The sequence below is a fragment of the Hermetia illucens genome, chromosome 1, assembly GCF_905115235.1.
Source record: "Hermetia illucens chromosome 1, iHerIll2.2.curated.20191125, whole genome shotgun sequence".
NCBI lineage: Eukaryota > Metazoa > Arthropoda > Insecta > Diptera > Stratiomyidae > Hermetia > Hermetia illucens.
In genome coordinates this window covers 125,951,250-125,973,600 of record NC_051849.1, presented here as the reverse complement: position 1 = coordinate 125,973,600, position 22,351 = coordinate 125,951,250, and the positions used below count along the sequence as shown (strand labels likewise).

Genomic DNA, 22,351 nt, shown 5'->3' with positions numbered 1-22,351 from the left:
GTGCTAATTGAACGCCGCCACCTCTCAGCCTTGATGAATGTCAGAACATATAGGGAGCCAATATAGACTTGGACCACTATCTCTTTGGCATGGTGCTCCAAGCCCGAAATACGACACCACCTACAATCCCCTCTGGCAATCAGGTGAGAATAAATACTGAAGCCATCCACAACACACCTATAAGAGGGAAATGGATGCCGCAATAACCGCGGTCATCAGAGGTCCTGAAGATGAAGCATCAACAAATGATCTTCACAACCACATGAAGAACGTTATCCCTGATACGGCCACAAAGATACTTGACCCCAACCGCAAAAAAAGTCGGAACGGCTGGTTTGACGATGAATGCAAGCTAGCAACGGAACGGAAGAATGCCGCATACTGAGTAATATTGCATTCTCAAAGAACGCGGGCAAGCGCGGAGACTTATCACGAACTCCGTCGAGCGGAGAAGCTGATTCACAGACGGAAAAAGGAAGACTGCGAGAACCGACAAGTCTGTGAACTGAAAAAGTACAGGAAGCAACCGCACCAGGCCCGGAAGTTTTACCAACAAGTCAGCAGGATGAAGCCTTATACACCTCGATGCTCATCCTGCCGAGACAAAGAGGGAAATCTGATTTCCGACAGAATGGGCATATTGGAGCAATGGGTTGAGTACTTTGATGAGCTACCGAACAACCAGAACATCGGCGAGTTGGAGGTCCCACCAACTGAAGACGACGAAAAAATACTGCCACCGCCAAGTATAGAAGAAACAGTCCGTGCAATTGATCGACTTAAAAATGGAGGCGACCAGTTACACTAAGTGGTTCATCAACTTGTGCTCAAGGTATGGGACAGTAAATCAATGCCTGGCGATTGGCAACGATGCATTATCTGTCTCATACATAAAAAGAGAGATATCACACAGTGCAGCGATTATAAAGGTACCACGTTGCTGAGTACCATCTATAAGATATTCTCCTCTATCTTGCTAGGCCGGATAGCCCCATACGCCCAGAACATCATTGGCCCGTACCAAAGAGAATTCGGTATCCCAACAAAATTGATAAGACTGACTAGGCTGACCCTGACCAATGTGCGAGGGCAGATAAAAGCAGCAGGATCACCCTCAACACCATTCGACATCAACAACGGTCTACGACATGGTGATGCCCTCTCATGCGTCCTCTTTAAACTGGTCCTCGAGAAAGTGATCCGTAATGTCGACGTAAATGCAAGAGGTACGATCCTCTTTAAGTCCACCCAACTACTGGCCTATGCTGACGATACCGACATCATGGGAAGAACCACCCGAGACGTACAAACTGCCTTCATCCAGATTGAGCAGGCGGCGCGAGATCTTGGGCTGCACATCCAGGACGGCAAGATAAAATATATGGTGGCAATGTCAGCACCGAAGACGAATCAACCAACAAAATCAAACCGCACTGGTCAAACACGAAGAAGAATAAGGATAGGAGAATACAACTTTGAGACCGTTGACAATTTCTCCTATCTAGGGTCGAAAATCACAACCGATAACAGCTACGATGATGAAATCCGCGCACGGTTGATTTCAGCCAACAGAGGCTCTGTCAGCTTTCAAAAACTGTTCCGCTCGAAACGTCTCACCATAGGGTCAAAGCTCTTACTGTACAAGACAAAGATCTTGCCAGTCCTCATATATTCCTCGGAGACTTGGTTCCTAGCAAGAAGAATTGCGAACTTTTAGCTGCGTTCGAGAGAAGAATCCTCCGAAAAATTGTTGCCCCCCTACATGAGGATGGACTATTCCGTAGCCTACACAATGACGAAATCTATGAGCGATACCATGACCGTCAGGTTGTGAATAAAATCGGGCTCCATAGGTTACGGTGGGCGGGTCACTTAATCCATATGGATGAGGATGACCCTGAAAAGTCTATAAAGACAATGCCTATGGTAGAAAAAGAAGACGAGGCAGACCCTACCTAAGATGGAGCGATGATGTAGGTCAGGACGTCAGAAAGCTTTTAGGGATATCGAATTGGTGGACCTCGGCGCAAAACCGGAATGTCTGGAGTTCCTTATTAAGGCGAGCCTAGACCGGATACCGGTTGTTGCGTCGTCGATGATGATGATGGGTTAGAGTAGCGATATATAAGCGCAGAGACGATACCCAATCTTATTATCGTCCTTTGGTAGAATTCTCGGAGCGTTTAGAGGTGGATAGACAATAGAAACGCCTGATTTACGGAAAGGATTCATTTCTGAAAATTCTACATACGCTCTTTAGAATTCGTCCTCAATCTCAGCGGAGACTTCGACGAGAACTGAAGCTGGCACCCGTAGCGTTGACGTGGTGTGATTGATGCCACCGGCTCTGACCAAATGGAGACTTAACCATAGACTTTCGCAATTACCTCCAGTCCAAATGGTACCCTGATGACGGGTGGAATTGTGTCGTTGCGTATGCGTATTGCAGGAAACGCTCGACGGTGACGGTAAAATATTGTACTCTTCGCAATAAGAGCGGATTATGAAGAGATTCATTCCCTCAGTATTCATCCGCTGCCTAGGCGAACCTTCTGAAATGATTGTATTGAAGCAGTCATAACACATGATTCTGATCATCGAGGTGGCTAGATGTCCAACCAAATTAGGGTTTTCGACATTACGACGCAGTCATCAAAACATACCACTTAGAAAAATAATTGCTTTTTTCTTCTGTTTCGTTCATTGCACTTTCATTATTGTTTCTTGCTACAATCTCAACAGAAGCCGGGTTTTACCTAACACCAGCACTAAAAGCGAAGCACTTACGCTCGGACTATCCTCTCTATTTAAAATATAAAGGGATGGTGATGGAAGGCGGCACGTTAAAGGGGAGAATTCGTCGAGAACTCCCTGCAATATGGAGCACGTATGTAGCAGGGTAGATTTCTGCATGGTTTAGACCAGACTGTGTGAGAGTTCCAGGACATCAAATCAAGCCGTGAAGGATCTAGGTACAATACCTGTAGCTGACAATATTATGGGATCTTCAACCACCCGCTCGAGAGGCCAAATTGCTTTGAGCCAAGCCAATGGGTCATACTTCATCCTACCCTTCAAGTATTTCCGTTCAATGTTGCTATTATGGAAGATAGCAACATCAATAATATACGTGGAGCGACCCGTCTTTTCAACTAACAGTACGTCTGATTAGTTTTGTGCAGTATGGCGATCAGTCAGAACTTGCCGGTCCCAATACATGCTGTAAGCAGAACTTTGAAGTACCGCTTCCGGCTCACATCGGTAAATCGGACATGTTCCCGTGATCAGCCCATGTTTGTATGCAAGGTTTTGATGTATTGCACCGGTGCCATAAGAGAGATGAGATGGTCCAACGTCTCTAACGCCGAACCACACATTCTGAACTGGTCGTTCTCCATCCGTTCTTTCATGATAAGCTTTTTATGAGCTTGGGTGGCGACCACACCGTCCTGAATGGCACACACGAATCCCTCCGTCTCAAAGATCTTCCAAGCGCACAGCTATTTGTTCGACAAATGCAAACCGGCAAAGACGATTCACGTGTCTACCGTGCATTGCCTTCGACTTCGATTTTTCGATTCGGTCTTTTTCCGACTTCACCCTACTCAGACGACTCAAGTTAAGTGGAGTCAGTCCACAGTCTGCCTTACATACTGCTGCATCCAAGGGCCAAAGCCTGCTCTTTTCTGTATAAATAAACGCGTGGCGAGACGACTTATGGGTGACATTGTGCCGCCACGTCAACCACGTCCCGACCTCCAATGTCACGAGGCAGGTTTAACCAAAGCACGGCAGAGTTTGGATGATGCATTTTGCATTTGGATATAGTAGTTCGTATCCATCGGTGGACGTTTTCCAGATCGGTCTTCGTCCACGGCGATATTCCGAATGCATATAAGGCAGTGAAGGGATAGCGAATACATTCAAAGCGCTTATTTAATTCTGCCCGCAGAGATGCGATTTCAGTACCCGCTTTACACGTCGCAAGAATTCGGACAGCAGAGCATCCTTCAGATTACCAATTCGAGCATGGGTTCCTTGCAGAATTCGTAAGTACTTGTAGAAGTCTGTCTCGGTCATAGTTTCGATGTGGAGGTTACCAATGCATACAACTCTTGATGACCTCTGCGGATGGCTTGGATTCGACATTCGACGGGAAGGTCTGGATCGGGTGCAGAATTTCTGGTATAAGAAATTTACCAGTGTACAGAGTCGGTTGGCACACAGCATAAATTAGATCATGAGTCGGCCGGAGGAATTTCCACCCTTCGTCACTGCGAGTATTACCAACCTTATCCTTAACTAGGGCACGGTTCAGGACCCCGCAAACACAAGACCGATGATTTGCTTACCAACCCTCTACAGATTTATTACTTCTATTATTAGTGGAAGGATCGATACCAACAACACATTGTTCGAGGAGCAAAAGGGCTGCCAAGTCGGGTCAAGGAGTTGCAAAGAGCAATACATTATCGACTCGGTGGTTGTAGGACAAGCAGCTGGAAGCCAAAGAAACCTCTTTAGTGCGTACATCTGAGGGTGCTAATATCTCAGAGCCCATCCGTATACGGAGGGGCATCTTCCAGGGCGATTCGTTGAGTCCCCTGTGGTTTCGTATGGCATTGAACCCCCTTTCATGGCTACTGAATGATACTAGAGGGCAACGTTCTGCAATTAAATATGGCCTACGTGCTAATTGCGAACTGACACACTTGATGTATTTAGATGACATCAAGCTGAATGCTGGTACTGACGACTATCTTAGAAGTTTGTTGCGAATAGTGGACATGTTCAACCGTGATATTCCGATGGAGTTTGATTTAGACAAGTGTCGAATCCAAGCCATCCGCAAATGTCATCACGATTCGCATGCCGAATATAGCACATCGAAGCTATGACCGAGACAGATTTCTACCTAGGAATTCTGCAAGGAACCCAAGCTCGAGTTGGTGATCTGAAGGAGCCCTACTGTCCGAATTCCTACGACGTGCGGATTGATCCTTCAATCCGTTGACGTGGGTAAAGTCGGGCCAATGCGTGAATTGTCTTTGGCAGCACTATAAATACTTTTGAAAGTCTTATCTCAATCTACCGCAAATGAGGAAGGAATTCTCCTTCCAAATGTTTTAAGATTGCTGCCCCTTTTCGGTATCTCTTTTTATCCAGCTATTATCTGCTGATCTTGGTGACGATTCGCATTGAATACGTGGTGGATTAATTGATAACGCCAAGTAAGTAATTTTGTGATTTCAATTCCCCCGAAGTCACATTCACCGCACAACCTGCATTTTACTTCCGACCGGTTGTAGTATTTCATGTGGTTTACTATTTCCTGGAAAGTTGGCAACAACCGGCAGCGAGTGTCGATTTGAAGATTAGGACTATGTGCCTTATTGGTTGGTTGTTTTGGCCCCTTTATTCCAACACGCAACGCAACGCTCGCAAGTTTCCTAATGCCGAGCAGGTGGTCTGAAAATAATTCATCATCTTAATAAAATCTCAATAAAATTATCACGCTGGTGAAACATGGAGGCACAATTTCAAGTCCGAGTCTAAGGGGTCAAGCGCGCTGGTCACATTTGTGTAAGGCTCGTAATGCATATGTATTAAGTAAATAAGACTCTTCAATTTAATGTGAGAGATTCTATATATGCACAAATGATTGAGTACAGTAAATTTCTCGAAAGGAATTGGCAACTTCTATTATACAACTTTGTTATTAAATATTATGTTCGCTTTGTGATTTACATTAATTTAATACTTCTCGTGCAAAAGGTAGGCTACCAGTAAATTTCCAAAATACTGTAATATGCTGTTATTAAGTCTTTTGGGCAGGTGTCGTTAGCGGGGTTAGTTTACCGGGGGGAGCCGCAGCTCCGAGCACACAGGCCATTGTTGGGCCCATTGTACTATCCCCGTAAATTGCCTATTCAATGTTTTTCCGCCTACGGTGTTCGCAGGCTTTAGCGAATCTGAGAACATTCTCCAGGGGCAGAGAGTGTGCAGATTCTTCATTGAAGAAAACCTTGCCAAGGTAGTTTCGCCTGAGATCTGGGGATGCCAGGCAGCTGCATAAAAAGTTCAGGGCCGTTTCCTCCTTCTCCTCACATGCACCTAGCCGAAGCCACTACCCCAATTTTTCCATATGGTAGTTTAAGGGACAGTGTCCCGTTAAAAGCCCTACTAGGGTTTTCATGTTCCACTTCTTAAAGGTCAACAAAAATGCCGCTCTAGTGGCCCTAGGCTCTTTCACAAGCATTTTCGCTTGCCGACAAGAGTCCAAATTTCTCCACTCGGTTGCGTGAATCCTTGAAATTTCACCCTTCAGAGTAGACTTGACAGTAGATGGTCGGATTCCAAGAGCTGGTTCTCACCCCACCATTGTGGATCCAGACCCTCGACGAGCCAGTCTGTCAGCCTCTTCATTACCGGCGATGTTAGAGTGCCCCGGCACCCACATCAGGAATGTTTCGTTCAGTCGGCCAAGTTTCAGCAGCACCTGATGACAACTCTACACCAACTGGCTTGATATGTCGTTGCCACTTAGTGCTGATAATGCCGCCCGACTGTCGGAACAGATTCGAATAGTCTGCTACCAATGAAATGGCATATATCTCCGCCTGAAATATGGTCGCCAATTTTCAGAGGGGACGGGCCAGTTCGAGAATCGAATACTCCGAGAACACCCCTGCGCCCAATCCGTCCTCCATGACTGTGTGACCCGTCGGTGAAGATTATTAAGTCTGTAATCTGAAAAGACTCGTGGCCACTTGTCGACCATTCTTCTCTTTCGGTGATTACGACAGTGTATGTCTTTTCAAAGATGAATCTGGAAACCATATGATCGGTCGGCATCAGGGCTACCGGATGTTTTTCAAGGAATTTCCAGATAGACGCATGACCGTATGATTGGCCGCCTTTCCACGCCCCAATGGTATCGAACCCAAGTAAATGGGGAGTAAATTTAAGACTTCTTCAAGTGCCGCGGTCGGCTTAGTACTCATTGCTCCAGTAATACAACCAAGTCTCTGGATCTGCGTTAGCAGCTTCCTGCCGTTAGCAAAGTTCAGTCTTCACCAACAGACGATGTATGCATACATCAAAATGGATTTTATTATGGATGTATACATCCAGTATATCCGCTTGGGTGAAAGTCCCCAGGGCTTACCCATCGCATTCCTGCAGCACCTGAACAATCTGCAGGATTTCTGATATTGTTTCTGAATATGATGCTTCCACGTTAACTTGGAGTCGAAATGTACTCCTAAGTACTTGACTGTTTGTGCCAGTTGGATTTCCGCCCCTGCTAAGGTGGGTAGCGTATAGCTGCCCCACCTGATGCTCCTAATGAACATAACTAGTCCAGTCTTCCTAGTGTTCACCGTGAGTCCATTGCGGAGGCACCAGCTGTGGATTACATGCAGAGTTGCATCCAAACGTGTTGCCTATGGTGAAGTAGCCACTTAGGAATGTGTGTATCCATTATGAACCGATCTATTAGTCTTTCTAGTTCTTAGTCCGGAAAGGACGTTAGACTGATCGGTCAAAAGCTTTTTGCATCTGTGTAGGTAGGTTTTCCTGGTTTGGGAATGAATAACACCTTCATATCACGCCATTTAATTGGAATATAAGCGTGTGCTAGACATGCGCGATATATATCCCGAATGTGTAGACTCAGGGCATCCATTCCCTCTACTACTAGCGCGGGGATGATGACATCCGGACCTGCAGGCTTGTATCTATGGAATGAGTTAAATGCCCATTTTACTCGCTCCAGTGATACTACTTTGCATGCCAGTCTCTCGGTTGAGAGCTGTATGCACCTGTTGGCCCGGAGATTAGATTTTGGATGCTGCTGGGAAGTGCACTTCAAACAAATGGTTTGTCGTTTCTTCATCGCTTTCTTTGCACTTTCCGTTCTGTAAACGTAAATAACCCAGTTTCTGGCTATGTTCTTTGACCAGAATCCGCTTCAGCTTTGAGGTTGCCTCAAGACAGTTAGTCCCTCTCTTCGCAAAAGTGTCTTCATGATGATGGTTTAGCCGATCTTATGCTCTTCTTTAGAGCCTTCGGTGCCCCTTTATAGCGATTCCAGCTAGTGCCTGAATTACCCTTCAGAGTATAATTGAGGAGCATCTTTGTCGTTCCTCTGTTTCGTCAAATCCGAGTTCCACCATGGTGTTTTACCCTTCTTTGGCATCTTGAGTAGACAGCTTTCTTCGAAAGCTTCTCTCATGCTAGTTGTGATCATCTGGGTTGTCTTCTCAATTCCAGCAATGGATTTGATGCGCTTCCCAGGGATCGTGACTCGGGTGCTCAATTCTATTTTGTACATCACCTAAATCAATGCGTCTGTGATCCGAGAGTGTGATATCGTTTGATACTCTCCTCTCTCCGATCAGAGTCGCGATGTTAGGAGATGCCACCGTGGTGTCGATGACCTCTCGCCTGACCACGTTGAAGAAAGTGGGTTCATTACCCAAATTTAGGATCTGCAAATCGGTTCCTACTAGATGCTCCAGTAGTCTCGATCTTCTTGCATTGATGTTCGAACTTCCCCAGCATATATGGTGAGCGTTGACATCACATCCTGCTATTACCGCCATTCCTCTACTTTTGGCATATTGGATAGCTCTGATGAATATTCCACTGGGAACGTCTTCTGCGTCGTAGGGAAAATATGCAGAGCATTATAGTCTCTCTTTATCTCCCTGTTGACTTTTTATGGTTAGTTTAACCGATGTGGTGTCGCCATCACATAGGTCGTTAACCAAATTAGCCTGGATGTCTTTTGAGACTACCATGCAGGTGCGGGGTCGATCGTTTCCATTGGCATACAACAGGTCAGGATGTTGGAAGTTAGGTCCCTGACTACCCCACTAACAATCCACGGTTCTTGTATGAGGTATATAAATGTTTTGCAGCTATTGATCCGACGACTGATACATGCAGTCGCCGCTTTACAATGCTGCAAATTTATTTGGGGAATGTGGCACCTCATCTACGTTCAGATGAAGATGCCGAGGGCTGCATGTCCCCTTCAATGGTCTTAAGAGCCGACACTTGTAACGTAACGGTCCCCCACCCATAGTAGAGCCGGCAGCCCGATTTTCCTTCTTAACATCGGTTTCGGGAACGCCGATAGTGAGAAAAATTCCCGGCCTATCGACTCTCTCTCAAACTGCTCCAGAACCCCAACACCATTTCGCTCTTCTTCTGGAAGCCAAAGGAAGCACTTTTTGATCGATGGAAGCTCAGAGACCCTTTTCAAGGTTAGTCGGGCACCCTCCCACACATCGTTGAGGAAGGAGCAGTACTGCCTGAGCCACTCGTTTGTGTCTTTGTCGGCGAAGTTCAGCCGTAACATTTTACGGTATACACCTACCGACTCAAAGCAAAGCTTCATTCCTTGCGCGGACTCAGCCCTTACAGCTAGGATGAGTTTCCTCCTAAGCTGTTCACACTGCTCAGTATCGTAGCCGGATGGATTAGAGTCGTCATACAGGACCCATCCATCGGCTTCGATAGCCTTGACTGCAAATGAAGGCTTAGCAGTTGCCGGCGAGCCCTCTTTGCTGCCTTTTGTGTCGAAGAGTTAGGATCGTCCGAGGACCGCCGCCGCTTCGGTTTCCCTTTAGCTGCAGATGCCCCAAACGCTCCTTTCCCCTCAACCTTGGCACAGCTCTTGGGTGGCTAGTTGCCCGGAGGCGGTTTGTCCGAAGGCAGTTTGCCTGAAGGCGGTTTACCCGAAGGCTGTTTGCCCGAAGGCGGTTTGCTCGAAGGCTGTTTGCTGTCCGTGGACAGGTGCTTACCCATGCGCAAGACTTTAGCCTCAGTAGGTGGCGCCGATTGGAGCCTGGGGTCAGGAGTGCTGACAGAAGGGGCCTGCTTCGGCTCGTCCGTTAAGAACTGGGTCCCAATCGGATTGGTTCCCACTTTAAACTCAGATTCTTCACTCGGGGTTGGATCGTCACCATTGAAGTTTCATTGTGTTTGCTGAATAGGTTTATGTTTTTTTGTTTTTTCATAATTGGCTGCCACGGCCTCAATTTCATCGGGGAAAGTAAGTCGATCTCAGCAGAGCCCCTTTTCGCCGAGACAAGGCTAGTTGAAACTGGGGGTCGCCTGGTACCCAGATTTCACCGTTTGTGACCACATCTTAACCCCTGTGACCTTTCAGCCGTCGGCACGGTAGTCACACCTTGGCTTGGGGTTTTCATTATTGCTTCGCTTTAGGTGTCACCTCCCATTTCCTGGAGGACATTCCTTACTGCGCTCCCTCACCACGACAAGGTAGGTAATCGTCGAGGGAATAGATATCATTTAAGATATCATTTAAGTGAATTATCTGGATTTTTTTTTCAGATCTTTAAGCTGGTTCGTTTCTAGAAATAACCCTATAATTCAAGTGATTTCATCCCCAAGCCGCCCTCCCCCCACCCAACTTGGCTAAATATTTAGAAACTGGTGTAAATGTTAGTAGGGATTCTGTTGCCAAAGTTTTGTATTGTTACGATATACTTATATTATTCTTGCGCTGCAGCTGATTGAATGACTCCCATATAAGTGTTCACTAATACTATGTTTTTAATAGACAGATTCCATCGAATGTTCATCACCGTCAGAGTTTGCACAGCTACTTTGTCGAGTTGAAAAGAAGCTTGCGAAACATGTTGGGCCTGAAGAGTTTTTACAATGTAGCAGCACCATCCTTGTGGATAAACAGGTAAGAAGTGAAACAAATGCAGTAGCCTTAACAGAATGGTACCGCAATCGGTATTCCATAAAGTTATTATATTATTAGCTTAAAATATGAAAATATGAAATATGAATTGATGCCAAAATAGCAATTTCTACATGGTATAATTTACTCCGACAATTTCGAAGTATTTTTCCTATAATTGCCACTTTTAGCAGATTCAGATGTTGAACTGTTTAGGCTCGGACGATCCTACCCACTTAAAAACTAAAGGGGCGCTGGTGGTGGTGGCCGGTGGTAGGTCAGCGGGAGAATCCGTCGAGTACTCGCTGCAACATCGAGAACGTATGCAGAATCGTGTACTTCTGCATGGTTTGAATCAAACTGTGCGAAAGTCCCAGAACATTAAGGGAAGCCGTGAGGGATTTACGTACAATACCTGTAGCTGACAATATTATGGGAACTACAACCGAGATGCCAAATTTCTTTGATTTCCCGAGCCAATGGCCCATAGTTCACCTTCTTTTCCACGTATTTCCGTTCAATGTTGCTATTATGGAAGATAGCAACATCAATAATATACGCGGAGCGACCCGTCTTGTCAACTAACAGTACGTCAGGCTTGTTGTGTGGACTATGGCGATCAGTCAGAACTTGCCGGTCCCAATATACGCTGTAAGCAAAACTATCAAGTAGTGCTTGCGGCTCATATCGGTAAACCGGACATGTTTCCGTGATCAGCCCATGCTTGTATGCAAGGTTTTGATGGATAACCTTACATGCAGCATTATGCCTGTTGGTGTATTGCGCCGGTGCCATAACAGTACAGCCAGAAATGAGATGGTCCAACGTCTCTAACACCGAACCAAACATTCTGCACTGGTCGTTCTCCACCCGTTCTTCCATGATGAGCTTTTTATAAGCGCGGGTGGTGACCACGCCGTCCTGAATGGCACACATGAACCCCTTCGTCTCAGCAAAGAGCTGCCCAGCACACAACCATCTGGTCGACAAATGCAAATGGATAAATGGCTGCTAAAGACAATTCACGTGTTTACCGTGCATTGCCTTCGACTTCCATTCACCGATCCGATCTTGGTCCGACTTGACCCCACTCAGAGGATTGAAAGATCGACCCTTCAAGTAAAGTCGAGTCAGTCCACAGTCTGCCTTACAGACAGCCACCTTGACCCCACTCAGAGGATTGAAAGATCGACCCTTCAAGTAAAGTCGAGTCAGTCCACAGTCTACCTTACAGACAGCCACAAGCAAAGGACTCGCCTGCTCTTTGCTGTAAAAATAAGCGCGCAGCAAGTCGATTTGGCGATAATGTTGTCAATAATGCCATGTCAACCACGCCCCTACCTCCGATATCACGAGGTAGGTTCATCTGCTCCACGGCAGAATTTCGATGATGCATTCGAAATTTGGACATAGTTGTCCGTATCCGCCGCTGGACGTTTTCCAGATCGGTCTTCGTCCACGGCAATATTCCGAATGCATAAGTCAGTGAAGGGATAGCGAATACATTCAAAGCGTTTATTTTATTCTTTTCTGAGAGGTACCAACTTTACACGTCGCAGGAATTCGGACAGCAGAGCATCCTTCAGATCACAAACTCGAGCATGGGTTCCTCGCAGAATTCTTAGGTCCTTGTAGAAGTTTGTCTCCGTCATAGCTTCAATGTGGAGGTCACCAATGTTATGTACGGCTTGGATTCGACACTTGTCTAATTCAAACTCCATCCGAATATCACGGCTGAACACGTCTATTATTCGCAACAGACTTCTAAGATGGTCGTCAGTCCCAGCATACAGCTTGATGTCATCTAAGTACATCAAGTGTGTCAGTTCGCACTTAGCACGTAGGCCATACTTTATTGCAAAACCATGCCCTCTAGTATCATTCAGTAGCCATGAAAGGGGGTTCAGTGCCATACACAACCAAAGGGGACTCAACGAATCCCCCTGGAAGATGCCCCTCCGTATGGACTCTGAGATATTAGCACCCTCAGATATACGCACTGATAAGATGATATGCCACCCTTCCATGACTGTCGCCAAAAACTTTAGTAGTTTTGGATCAATCCGATACAGATGTAGGATATCGATTCGCCAGGTATGCGCAACGCTATCAAAAGCATTGGCATAATCGATATAGGAACTAATGAGGTTTCTCTGGCCTCTAGTCGCTTGTCCTACAACTATCGAGTCGATAATAAGTTGCTCTTTTCAACCGCTTGACCCAACTCTGCTCCTCGGACAGAATGTTATTAGTCTCGAGGTGCGCATTGATCCTTCCACTAATAATGGACGTGATGAATTTGTAGAGGGTTAGTAAGCAAGTAGTCGGTCTTGTGTCTGTGGCATCCTGCACCGTGTCGTCCTTAGGTATAAGGTAGGTAATCCCCGCAGTAAGGAAGGGTGGAAATTTCTCCGGCCGACTCATGACCTGATTTATACTGCGTGCTAACCGACTGTGTACACTGGTAAATTTCTTATACCAGAAATTCTGCACCCCATCCAGACCTGGGCTCCTCCAGTTTTTCGAGCTATTTATGGCTCGCCGAACTTTCTCTTCGGTAACATTCGTAAAATTCAGGCCAGGTGTATTGGCAAGGCGGGTGCATTCGGCGGTGATCCAGTCAGCATGCTCAGCATGCTGGGCGGGTAACCCCCAAAGTCCACCCCAATATTCTTTCGCTTCCGTCACCGAAAACTGCACTGTCTGGGCGCTCTCTTAGGATTCGTTGAGAGATCTGAAAAAGCTCCGCTGGTTCCTCGCTTATGTTGCATTCTGGACACGTCTGGAATAACTTTCGCCATACCGTCGTAACCGACTGCATATGACAGAAAGTTTCTTCTTTAGTGTGTCCAGAATTTCAACTACGGGTAGATCTCCTTGGTCACTGAAACCAATAACACAAAAGCGAATCTTCTGACCGTGCAATCTGATAGCCGCAACTACACCACAAATGGCTAAACCGATCCGAATTCGGTGAACATCTGAAAAATTTGAATTTTTATGTATACAGACATGAATTTATGTGGATTTTAAATGGCGCTCCCCATAAAAGGAGGGCGTGAAATTTATTTTCATCAAATATAATCATATGGTATCAAATATTTAGTACTTTCCGAATCTGACATTAGTTTTGACGTTAACTTTAAAGTGCGCCAGTAAGAAATAACAAGTTAGGAAAGCGGAAGCTGGACGCTTCAGGTGTAAAACAAAGCCTTATTCAAATCGATTCAATGTCTGTCTGTCTCCTTGTATGTCAGTCTGTCACACACGATTTACTCAGAAACGGCTGAACCATGTAGATCCACCTATATGAAATCTGGGCGTCGGAATCTTCCCGCCCTCGTTACGATATCTATACTAATAAAGTTAATAATAGCATATTACCATGTTTTAGAAATTTACTGGAAAAAGCCCCTTAAGTTCATCACTGCAGTACAAAAAAGTACAAGCATCAGTACAGACAATAATATAGGACATAATTCTGAACAGTTTGAAGACAATCTACTTAAGGGGGTCATCCCGTGTGTCGGGTTGGAGAAATCGATTTTTTTTGCATGAATTGTATCTATATATAGTGGAGAATATGTGGGCAAAGGGATTTTCAGATATTCCGAGTCCTTCAGAAATTACAGGGTTAAACAGGTAAGGAGTTTGCAGCCGCGGCTAGAGTACTCGATGAGAAAGAGCATCGAATCTGTTTTTACCTGGTAGTTTTTTACCGGAGCCCTATAAATTTGAACACAGGTATAAATATAAAAAGATGAAAAACCAATCAATCGTCTAAACTTATTTGCTGTTTAGAATAAAAAGGATAATCCAGTCTAGAGTGAGCACTGAAAGGCGTTCAAGTTATACTCAGTTATATTTTGTTGTATTGTGCTGTTTTTGTGTTCAGTGATTTTTTTAAATGGATCGTACGAAGTGAGATCCCTTTAACGTTCAACGTCATGCTTGCACTAAAAAACGAGTATTTCATGGGAATCGATAGTTATCAGAGAAGAAAAAGGACTTCGCATCAACATCAGCAAAGAAACTTTTAGCAAGCATGAATATGGATGTTCCAATTGCGACAAGTTTTGTATATTGTATATTGGATTTTGCTGCAGTTGTCTCCGGTATTTCTGCAAATTTCTGCAAATAATTAAATGTACGTAGTAGTAAAAAAGTAATACGTAAGACATATCGAAAAAAGAATGGGAACGCGGCTTAGAAATGCAAAGAAGAATCACAAAGGCATTGGTGGAAAAGGGGCTGGAAAACTTACTGATAAGGACCTCCCTACATTTTCTGGGCTAGCTATTCGTCGACACGCAAATTCAATAGAAGGAATGAAGCAAGAAATTTGGCAAACTTTCTTCCATAATTGTTCTACAGACGAAAATCCTCAGCATCAAAATTGTCCAACAGGCGAGGACAGTTGGTGCAAACGGCGCAAAGCGGATGCTAAAGGAGAACTGGATAGTTTTCACCACGAGAAGGCACCTTTGACTGAAGAAGTTCAAACAGTCATCAAACCAATCTATGAAGATTTGTCACGAGATGATCTCTAGAACAGATGTTTAGGAACAGAGACCCAGAATAACAATGACTCGTTAAATGCATTGATCTGAACTTTCGCTCTTAAACACCTTCATTCTGGGGCCAAGGTCGTAGAAATAGCCACTTTTCTGGCTGTAATTATTTTCAATGAAGGATTCAATGGCATTCTCAAAATCCTAGTGACAATAGGATGTCTAGTTGGTCAGATATGTCAGGTTTATGCCGACCGCCGTAATGAAGCACGAATTTGGCGGTCCGAACGACCATCGACTGACCTCGCTAAAAGAGCCACAATTGACACCAGAGAGCAACAATCGGCCTTACAAGACTTTTTTGAAGAAACGGAGGGTACTCTCTATGGACCAGGTATAGCAGATTAATGGTGGGCTAAAATTTTACTATTGAAAATCACATTTAAATTTTCAAATGCGTTTTTCTCGAAACTGCATCCTGAAAATCGGCTGCCACCATAGCTCAAAATCTATCCAACCAAATACTTTGAAATTTTCACGGCTTCTTTAATATATATTTCTACGGTCCGCAAACTAGGATAATTGCAATCGGACTGGTCGTTTTTTTTGCATTCATAAAAAAAGCCGTAAAAAAACACCAAAATCCAAAAAATTAAGTTTAAAAGCCCACCAAAAATTTACCTTTTAATATTTTCCAATTATCCTAGTTTGCGGACCGTGGAATATTGTTCACATTAAAATGCCGTTTAGTTTTTTTTCCTCAGATGAACACAGCGCCCTCTAGCGTGGCAGCAGAAAAACAACTTTTTTTGGAGATGGGTGCATAAATTAACACCTATTCCGAAAATTAGCTACGAAATCAAGCTGAAAAATTTATCACATATACTACAGATATCAATAAACATATGCTGAAAAAATCACGTTTCTATCTTTATCCAGTCCTTCAAAATAATTTTTCAAAAAAAGGTAAAAAAAACGGCCTTCACACGGGATGACCCCCTTAATAATAACAAAGCTACAGCACGCCAAAATTTTGCAATTCACGTTAATTTATTGCATCCTAAATCCTGTATGACGTCATCATCATATAAAGTGAACTTATATGAATGGCGGAATCCGTGGGGACGTTTTAGTTTTCCTTTTTTGTTTTTTTTTAGCTATTTGCATATCTGGCAATTACTCGTAGGAGATATGTGTATGTAAATTATCGTGCTGTGAAGTCTTCAGTCCAAAAAAAATAAATGAGTGAAGCGCGATTTGACAATTTAATTGATCATTTAACTTAAACCCTAACCGAAAAAACTCGTTTACCTCTTTTATAGCTTAATCTATGATTTGCCAATAATGCTAACATAACAAATTTAGTTATTGGAAAATAATGAACTCTTGGAGATAATAAAAGCTGGACTGCGTTCAAAGTGAGGCAATAACCCCGAAAAGCGTATTAAGCAATAACCATATTTGTGAAATAGAAATTGGGTCAACCGTTAAATAGCATTTATATTGATAAAGGTAAAAAAGGGGAGAAGTAAAATATGAGTTCCACAGATTTAAACGGTAAGAGACCTGGTTGAGGATAAGGATGAGATAATTCAAGTTTTGCTCCTTTACTTTCGAATTTCGAAAAAACAGGAAGAACATGATTAATACCATTATAACAATAGCAATTGTCGAAATGAAAATGAAATTTTCTCTAAATTCTTCACGTTCTCTAAATGAAGTTTATTAAGATTTTCAAAGTTTATTTTCACGTCCTTTTCAGTTGATTTATCATTCAAAACTGGAGATAAGAGGTTAAAAGTTTTAATTTCAAAATTTATGTAATTCAAGGATAACTGACTAGACAGGTGCCATTCAAGATTCGAGAAGTATTTTTGGCTGGCATTGTCTTCCAGAGTTATGAAACTTGGTTTGATTTTTTTGCTTTCGCAATATTTCCGCTCCTACATCATGTTTCAATTTAATCTTCAAATCAGTCCACTCCTGATAATTGATTCGCTGCGTTTTGCCGAAAAATATGTCCGTTGGCTTTTTCCTAGATACGGAATGTAAACCGTTGCAAATTTGCTGAACTTGTCAATACAAGTTATATAATTTTGGTCCATAATCTTCCAAATGTCGATGCGCTAAATTTTGGTTGGATGCTATAGACAAGGTTTTCCTGCAGCTAAGGTTTCTGGGAATGGCGGTCATATTTGCTAGCATTGTGGCACTATTTTTAATAATACTGGCCATCCTTGGAAAGTAATATTTTTCCAGGATCAGTTCCTTATTTCCCTTATAATTCCTGTGAACTTCTTCTTCTTTTTCTTCAGCTTTTGTCCCGTTCACAAGCGGGTTCGGCTCGTCGTAATTGGTTTCACCATTTGGTTCAATCAAATGCCTAATCTAGATGCAATCGCGATGCTTTTAAATCTACATCCTGAGTATCAAGTCGACGATGTGATTAAAACGAGTGAGGCCACAAGTCCAACGCAACATCTTCGTCTTCATTACCGCAAGACACCGTTCAATGTCTTTTTAATAGTCGGCCAACACTCAGAAGCATAGAGAGCGACAGGACGGACGACATTTATTTTGCTCATTGATGATATCTTGCACTATCCGTTGGGTAATGCGCATTCTGAACTTGCAGAATTTTTCCCTGAAGCTTTCTTGCAATAGTTGAATAAAGGGTTCCGGTATTTTATATATATAACATTAGGGCTTACCTCCTCCAACACTTCAATCAATCTATCTTCACTCATCTGTTCAAGGCAGACATAATGCCTGCGACAAGAAAGATGAGGTTCCTCGTGCGCTGTCATTTCCTTGCGTTCGGACAGTATTATCTGGCTTTTGAAGACACTAAGAGGGGCTGTCTTGGTTCGCGCTATGTACCGTTTCAAAGCTAGAAGTTAATATGTTCCCTACAAAAGGTAATTTAGAGCGGGCGTCAGCTACAACATTTGTCTTGCTAAGGATTATTGATAAGCTTGTAATTATATTCTTCTCTCTTGCCTTCCAGCGCTTGGGCTTGGCATTGTGATCACTGAAATATTAGGCGAAGACGGCCCGGACTTCTGCCCTGGGAGCAAATAATCGCAGCGGATCGCAGATGTTAAGTGCTCCTTTATCTAATTAGCAGAACTCGACATGACTGCGAACTATATTGAGAGTAAATCTACCTATAGTTTGGGCCAAAGCTTGGCAAGAGCTGATCATGTTTTCTAAGGATTGCAAGGTCCTTAGTGCTCATCCAGTTGATGTCGGAACGGAACAAATGGGGAGCGACTTGCTCCCTCTTTTTAGATTTTGTATAAAACAAAATCTTATTAAAATCGGTTTACTGTCTGTCTGTTTGTCTGTCACATGCATTTTTCTTGGAAACGGTGGTAGCGTGAGAACTGTGAATGCTCACGCATACAGTGAATTACATTATTCTAGATCAAACCTAAGGGGTGGTGTCCACATAAGCAAAAGGGGGTGCACATTTTTTTTCACCAAATATAGTCATGTGGGGTATCAAATGAAACCGATTAGTACGTTCCGATGTCGAACTTAGTTTGTATATCTGTTGGAAAGGTGGGGAGTGCGGGAGGCCGAAAGGAATCATTCCCTGTTGTGAAAATCCAAGACTTTGAATGTCAGTATCACGTGAAACTGCGTATTCTCACATAATATATGCGTATATTACATACTGGGTTCTAATGGGACAAATTCATTTTTATATAAGAAATACACAAAACCTTTCATACCTGAAGCAACCAGCTTCCGATTTCCCGAATTGTTTTGGTCTACGGACCCACCGTTTAGGGCTTAGCACCTAAATTTCAAAATATATGCCGTGTGTTTCCAAAGGATTCAACCTCCACGGATTTATTTCACTTGTTGACTTCTTAGAGATACTTTTCTTGGGTATATTGGTATAATTCGCAGTGTTCTTAAAGCGATAATTACTTTCTGCTCGAGCGCCAGTTATCGCGTTGCGAGGTACTCAATAAAAAAAAAAAATAATTGAAAAGCGATTTGACAAATTAATTCTTCATTCATTTGTTGCACCAACTTAAATACTAACACAAAAGAATCGTTTACCTCTTTTATAGCTTAACCTTATGATTTGCCAATGGTGCTAGCACAACAAATTTAGTTATTGGGAAATAATGAACTCTTGGGAATAATAGGAGTGAAGGAATTTACGTAGTAAGCAATTAACCAACTTATTAATTATTTCGAATGTTGTTAATTCGACTAACGGATGCCCGGTGTTGCGCCGGTGTTCTGTGTGGCATATCCGAACTCGCCACAAGGCCGATTAAGAAGAGTAGTAGGCCTTCGCCCACTACTTTGACATAGTATTTCAATTGAATTCAATTGTTTGAATAATGAATTAATAAAACTATGCCACCCACAACAGCAGAGAGCATCTACCAATCCGCAGTTATATAATAGTCGTGTTTTATATATTGTAAAAAGTAATTTTAAGATTAAGCTAAACACAACATATTTCTCCGAAAAAGAAGCATAAAATTATATTTGTCTGACAAGAAGCAGCTGAATTGGTGACCTTGAAGAACTCGCCCGATTGAGTAGTAGGAGGGAAAAAGGCAGGTTTGTGCAGAAATTTGTAATTGCGATTGTGTCCAGGTAGAACGAGGCAGCGCAGCCAGGACTTGAGCGAGAGCCGACATCGTCGCAGGGCCAGTTCGGGCGGTTTTTTGTGTGCCGCTCTTTGCGAAGACGGCGAAAGGTGGCCAAACTGTGCCCCAGAAGGAGCCAGACGCAGCACCGCGAACGCGGCTTCGAATGGGCGATCGCAAGGAATTCATTTCGTGGACGTGGCCGCCAAATAGTTGAATTCTGCCGAAGAAGTCCCGTATCAGCGCCAACTGGAAGAGCTGAAATCATTGATCAGTCCGTTGAGCCGCCGTCAAAGATCAATCGCACGTTCAGACGCCCCAGTGCCACCGAGTTTTCCGCAACCGAGCGAAGACGAAGGATTTTGGTGTGCGCGTGTTTTCGTGTTTGAAGTGAACTCGCAATTTTCCGGCAAATGCGCGTTGGCAGAACACCAATCAGCAGAGAGAAGCTGAGTGCGAGTGCTCCGTCGTCCCCGATCCACAGACGACACAGCTTGCCACCAGGAAAACAGTAGCAGTTCGATCCCCACCAGATAGCACCAGCCCGACAGCTCCGCCGACGAGTGCTAGGATGCCAGGATCAGGCGAACATTTCCGAAAAGCATTAACCATATTTAATAATAATCATGGAACCGCCGCAAGAGACTGCGACGACATTTTTTAAATTCGCCGTTGGCTTTCTCGTGCTCGAGTTTTATTTTGGTCTGCGCTTCAAGTGTCCGCTCCGGAGTGCATCGGTGGTTTTTCTTTTCTCTTTCGTACGGGCATTTGGGGGTGCGGTCTGTCGCCGTCAAATTAGAGTCTGTTCAAATTCGGTACAGCTGCGTCCTCGACTCATCTCGCATCGTTTAACTTAGCTCCCTCAAGTGACCGCTGTCGCTGCGCCCGTCCCCTCTTTTTGGCGGAGGAACCCGGAGCTGTAGTTCGTCCATCTGGATGCGCAATTTAAGATGTTTAAGATGTCAGGAATCACAGCGGACGCGACCAAATTCAACCACGCCATTGTAGGCCTGGACGGCCACCCAGAACGCAGCGCCACGTCGCCTAACAATTTATTACCATCTCAGTAGACGCAGTTATCTTGTTGATACTGGCGTGGATTTTTCAGTTCTTCCCGTATCCCAGTACCACCGGCTTTTCCCACAATCTTTGAAATTTGCATGTGGCAAATTCCTCGCGCATTAACACATACTGTTACAGGCAAGTGGACGTGAGTCTTGGCTTGCGTAGGCCGTTCCCGTGGCGATTCATCCTGACGGATGTCAGCTCCCCCTTTTTAGGCGCAGACTTCTTGTGTCGCTATGGGTTACTAGTGGACTTGCAGAACAAGTCCCTTATAGACTCCACAACGAACCCTAATTCGTCAGGCAGAATCTCACATCACCCCAACGACAATCTTTCCGTACTTTTAGAAAACATTACTGACTCTCGTGTTGGGGCACTCCTCCAAAAATTCCACCAGATTACTACCGAATGTAGTCTCTCTAAGCCAGTAAAGCACAATGTGCAGCACCACATTGACATCATTGGTTCCCCTATCTTCTCACAGGTGCGTCCTCTATCACCCCAGAAGCTGACTATTGCATGAAGAGAATTCGAGCAACTTATCCATCAGGGCATCTGCAGACCTTCAGACAGCTGTTGGTCTTCCCCACTCCATATGGTCCCTAAGCCAAACGCCGATTGACGCCACAGTGCGGATTATAGAAGGTTAAATGTACAGACCGTTCACGACTGATATCCCATTCCTCTCATCCACGACTTTGAGCATCATCTCGCAAACTGCCGCATCTTTTCGACCTTGGATTTAACCAAGGCGTATCACCAAATCCCTGTAGCTCCAGAAGACATTCCAAAGACAGTAATATGCACACCCTTTGGACTCTTTGAGTTCACGCGGATGACTTTCGGGTTGTGCAATGCGGCGCAAACTTTTTAAAGGTTTATTCACTCGGTCCTGCGAAACTTCGACTTCTGTTTCGTGTATTTGGATGACGTTTTGGTCGCTTCTCCCCCAGAGTCTGAGCATTTACTCCATCTGGAATGCATTTTTAAACGTTTACTTCAGGCCGGTTTAGTCCTATGCGTTGATAAATGCAAGTTCCTCCAGACACAGGTGAGATTACTCGGCCACTTCATTTCCGCTGTCGAAACACAGCCCGACCCAGACAAGATGCAAACGATCACAAGATTCCCGCGTCCGAAGACAGTGAAGGAATTTTGGAGGTTCTTGGGCATGCTAAACTTCTATCGTCGTTTCCTGCCCAAGGCCGCCCAACACCAGTCCGTTTTGAATGCGTACTTGTCTGGCCCTAAAACAAAAGACACTTGAGAGATTGTGTGGTCTGTAGAGGCTGCCCGCGCGTTTGACAAATCCCGACAATAACTGGCTGATGCTACACTCTTGGCATTTCCTCAATAAGATGCACCCCTAGCCGTTTTTGTTAATGTCTCTGACATCGCAGTAGGTGCTGCTCTTCACCAAAAAGTGAATCAAA

At 44.2% G+C, this 22,351-nt stretch overlaps 1 protein-coding gene across 4 annotated transcripts in view; it reads left to right on the top strand.

Annotated features, from left to right (window-relative positions):
• LOC119647214 (ras-GEF domain-containing family member 1B) overlaps window positions 1–22,351 on the top strand; it is a 1,018,095-nt gene that overhangs the window by 515,842 nt on the left and 479,902 nt on the right. For all 4 annotated transcript variants that reach the window (XM_038048042.1, XM_038048043.1, XM_038048040.1 and 1 more), the window contains one exon: window positions 10,595–10,726. In XM_038048042.1, coding sequence (XP_037903970.1) covers window positions 10,595–10,726 — 132 coding nt within the window. The remainder of the gene's footprint in view (window positions 1–10,594; window positions 10,727–22,351) is intronic.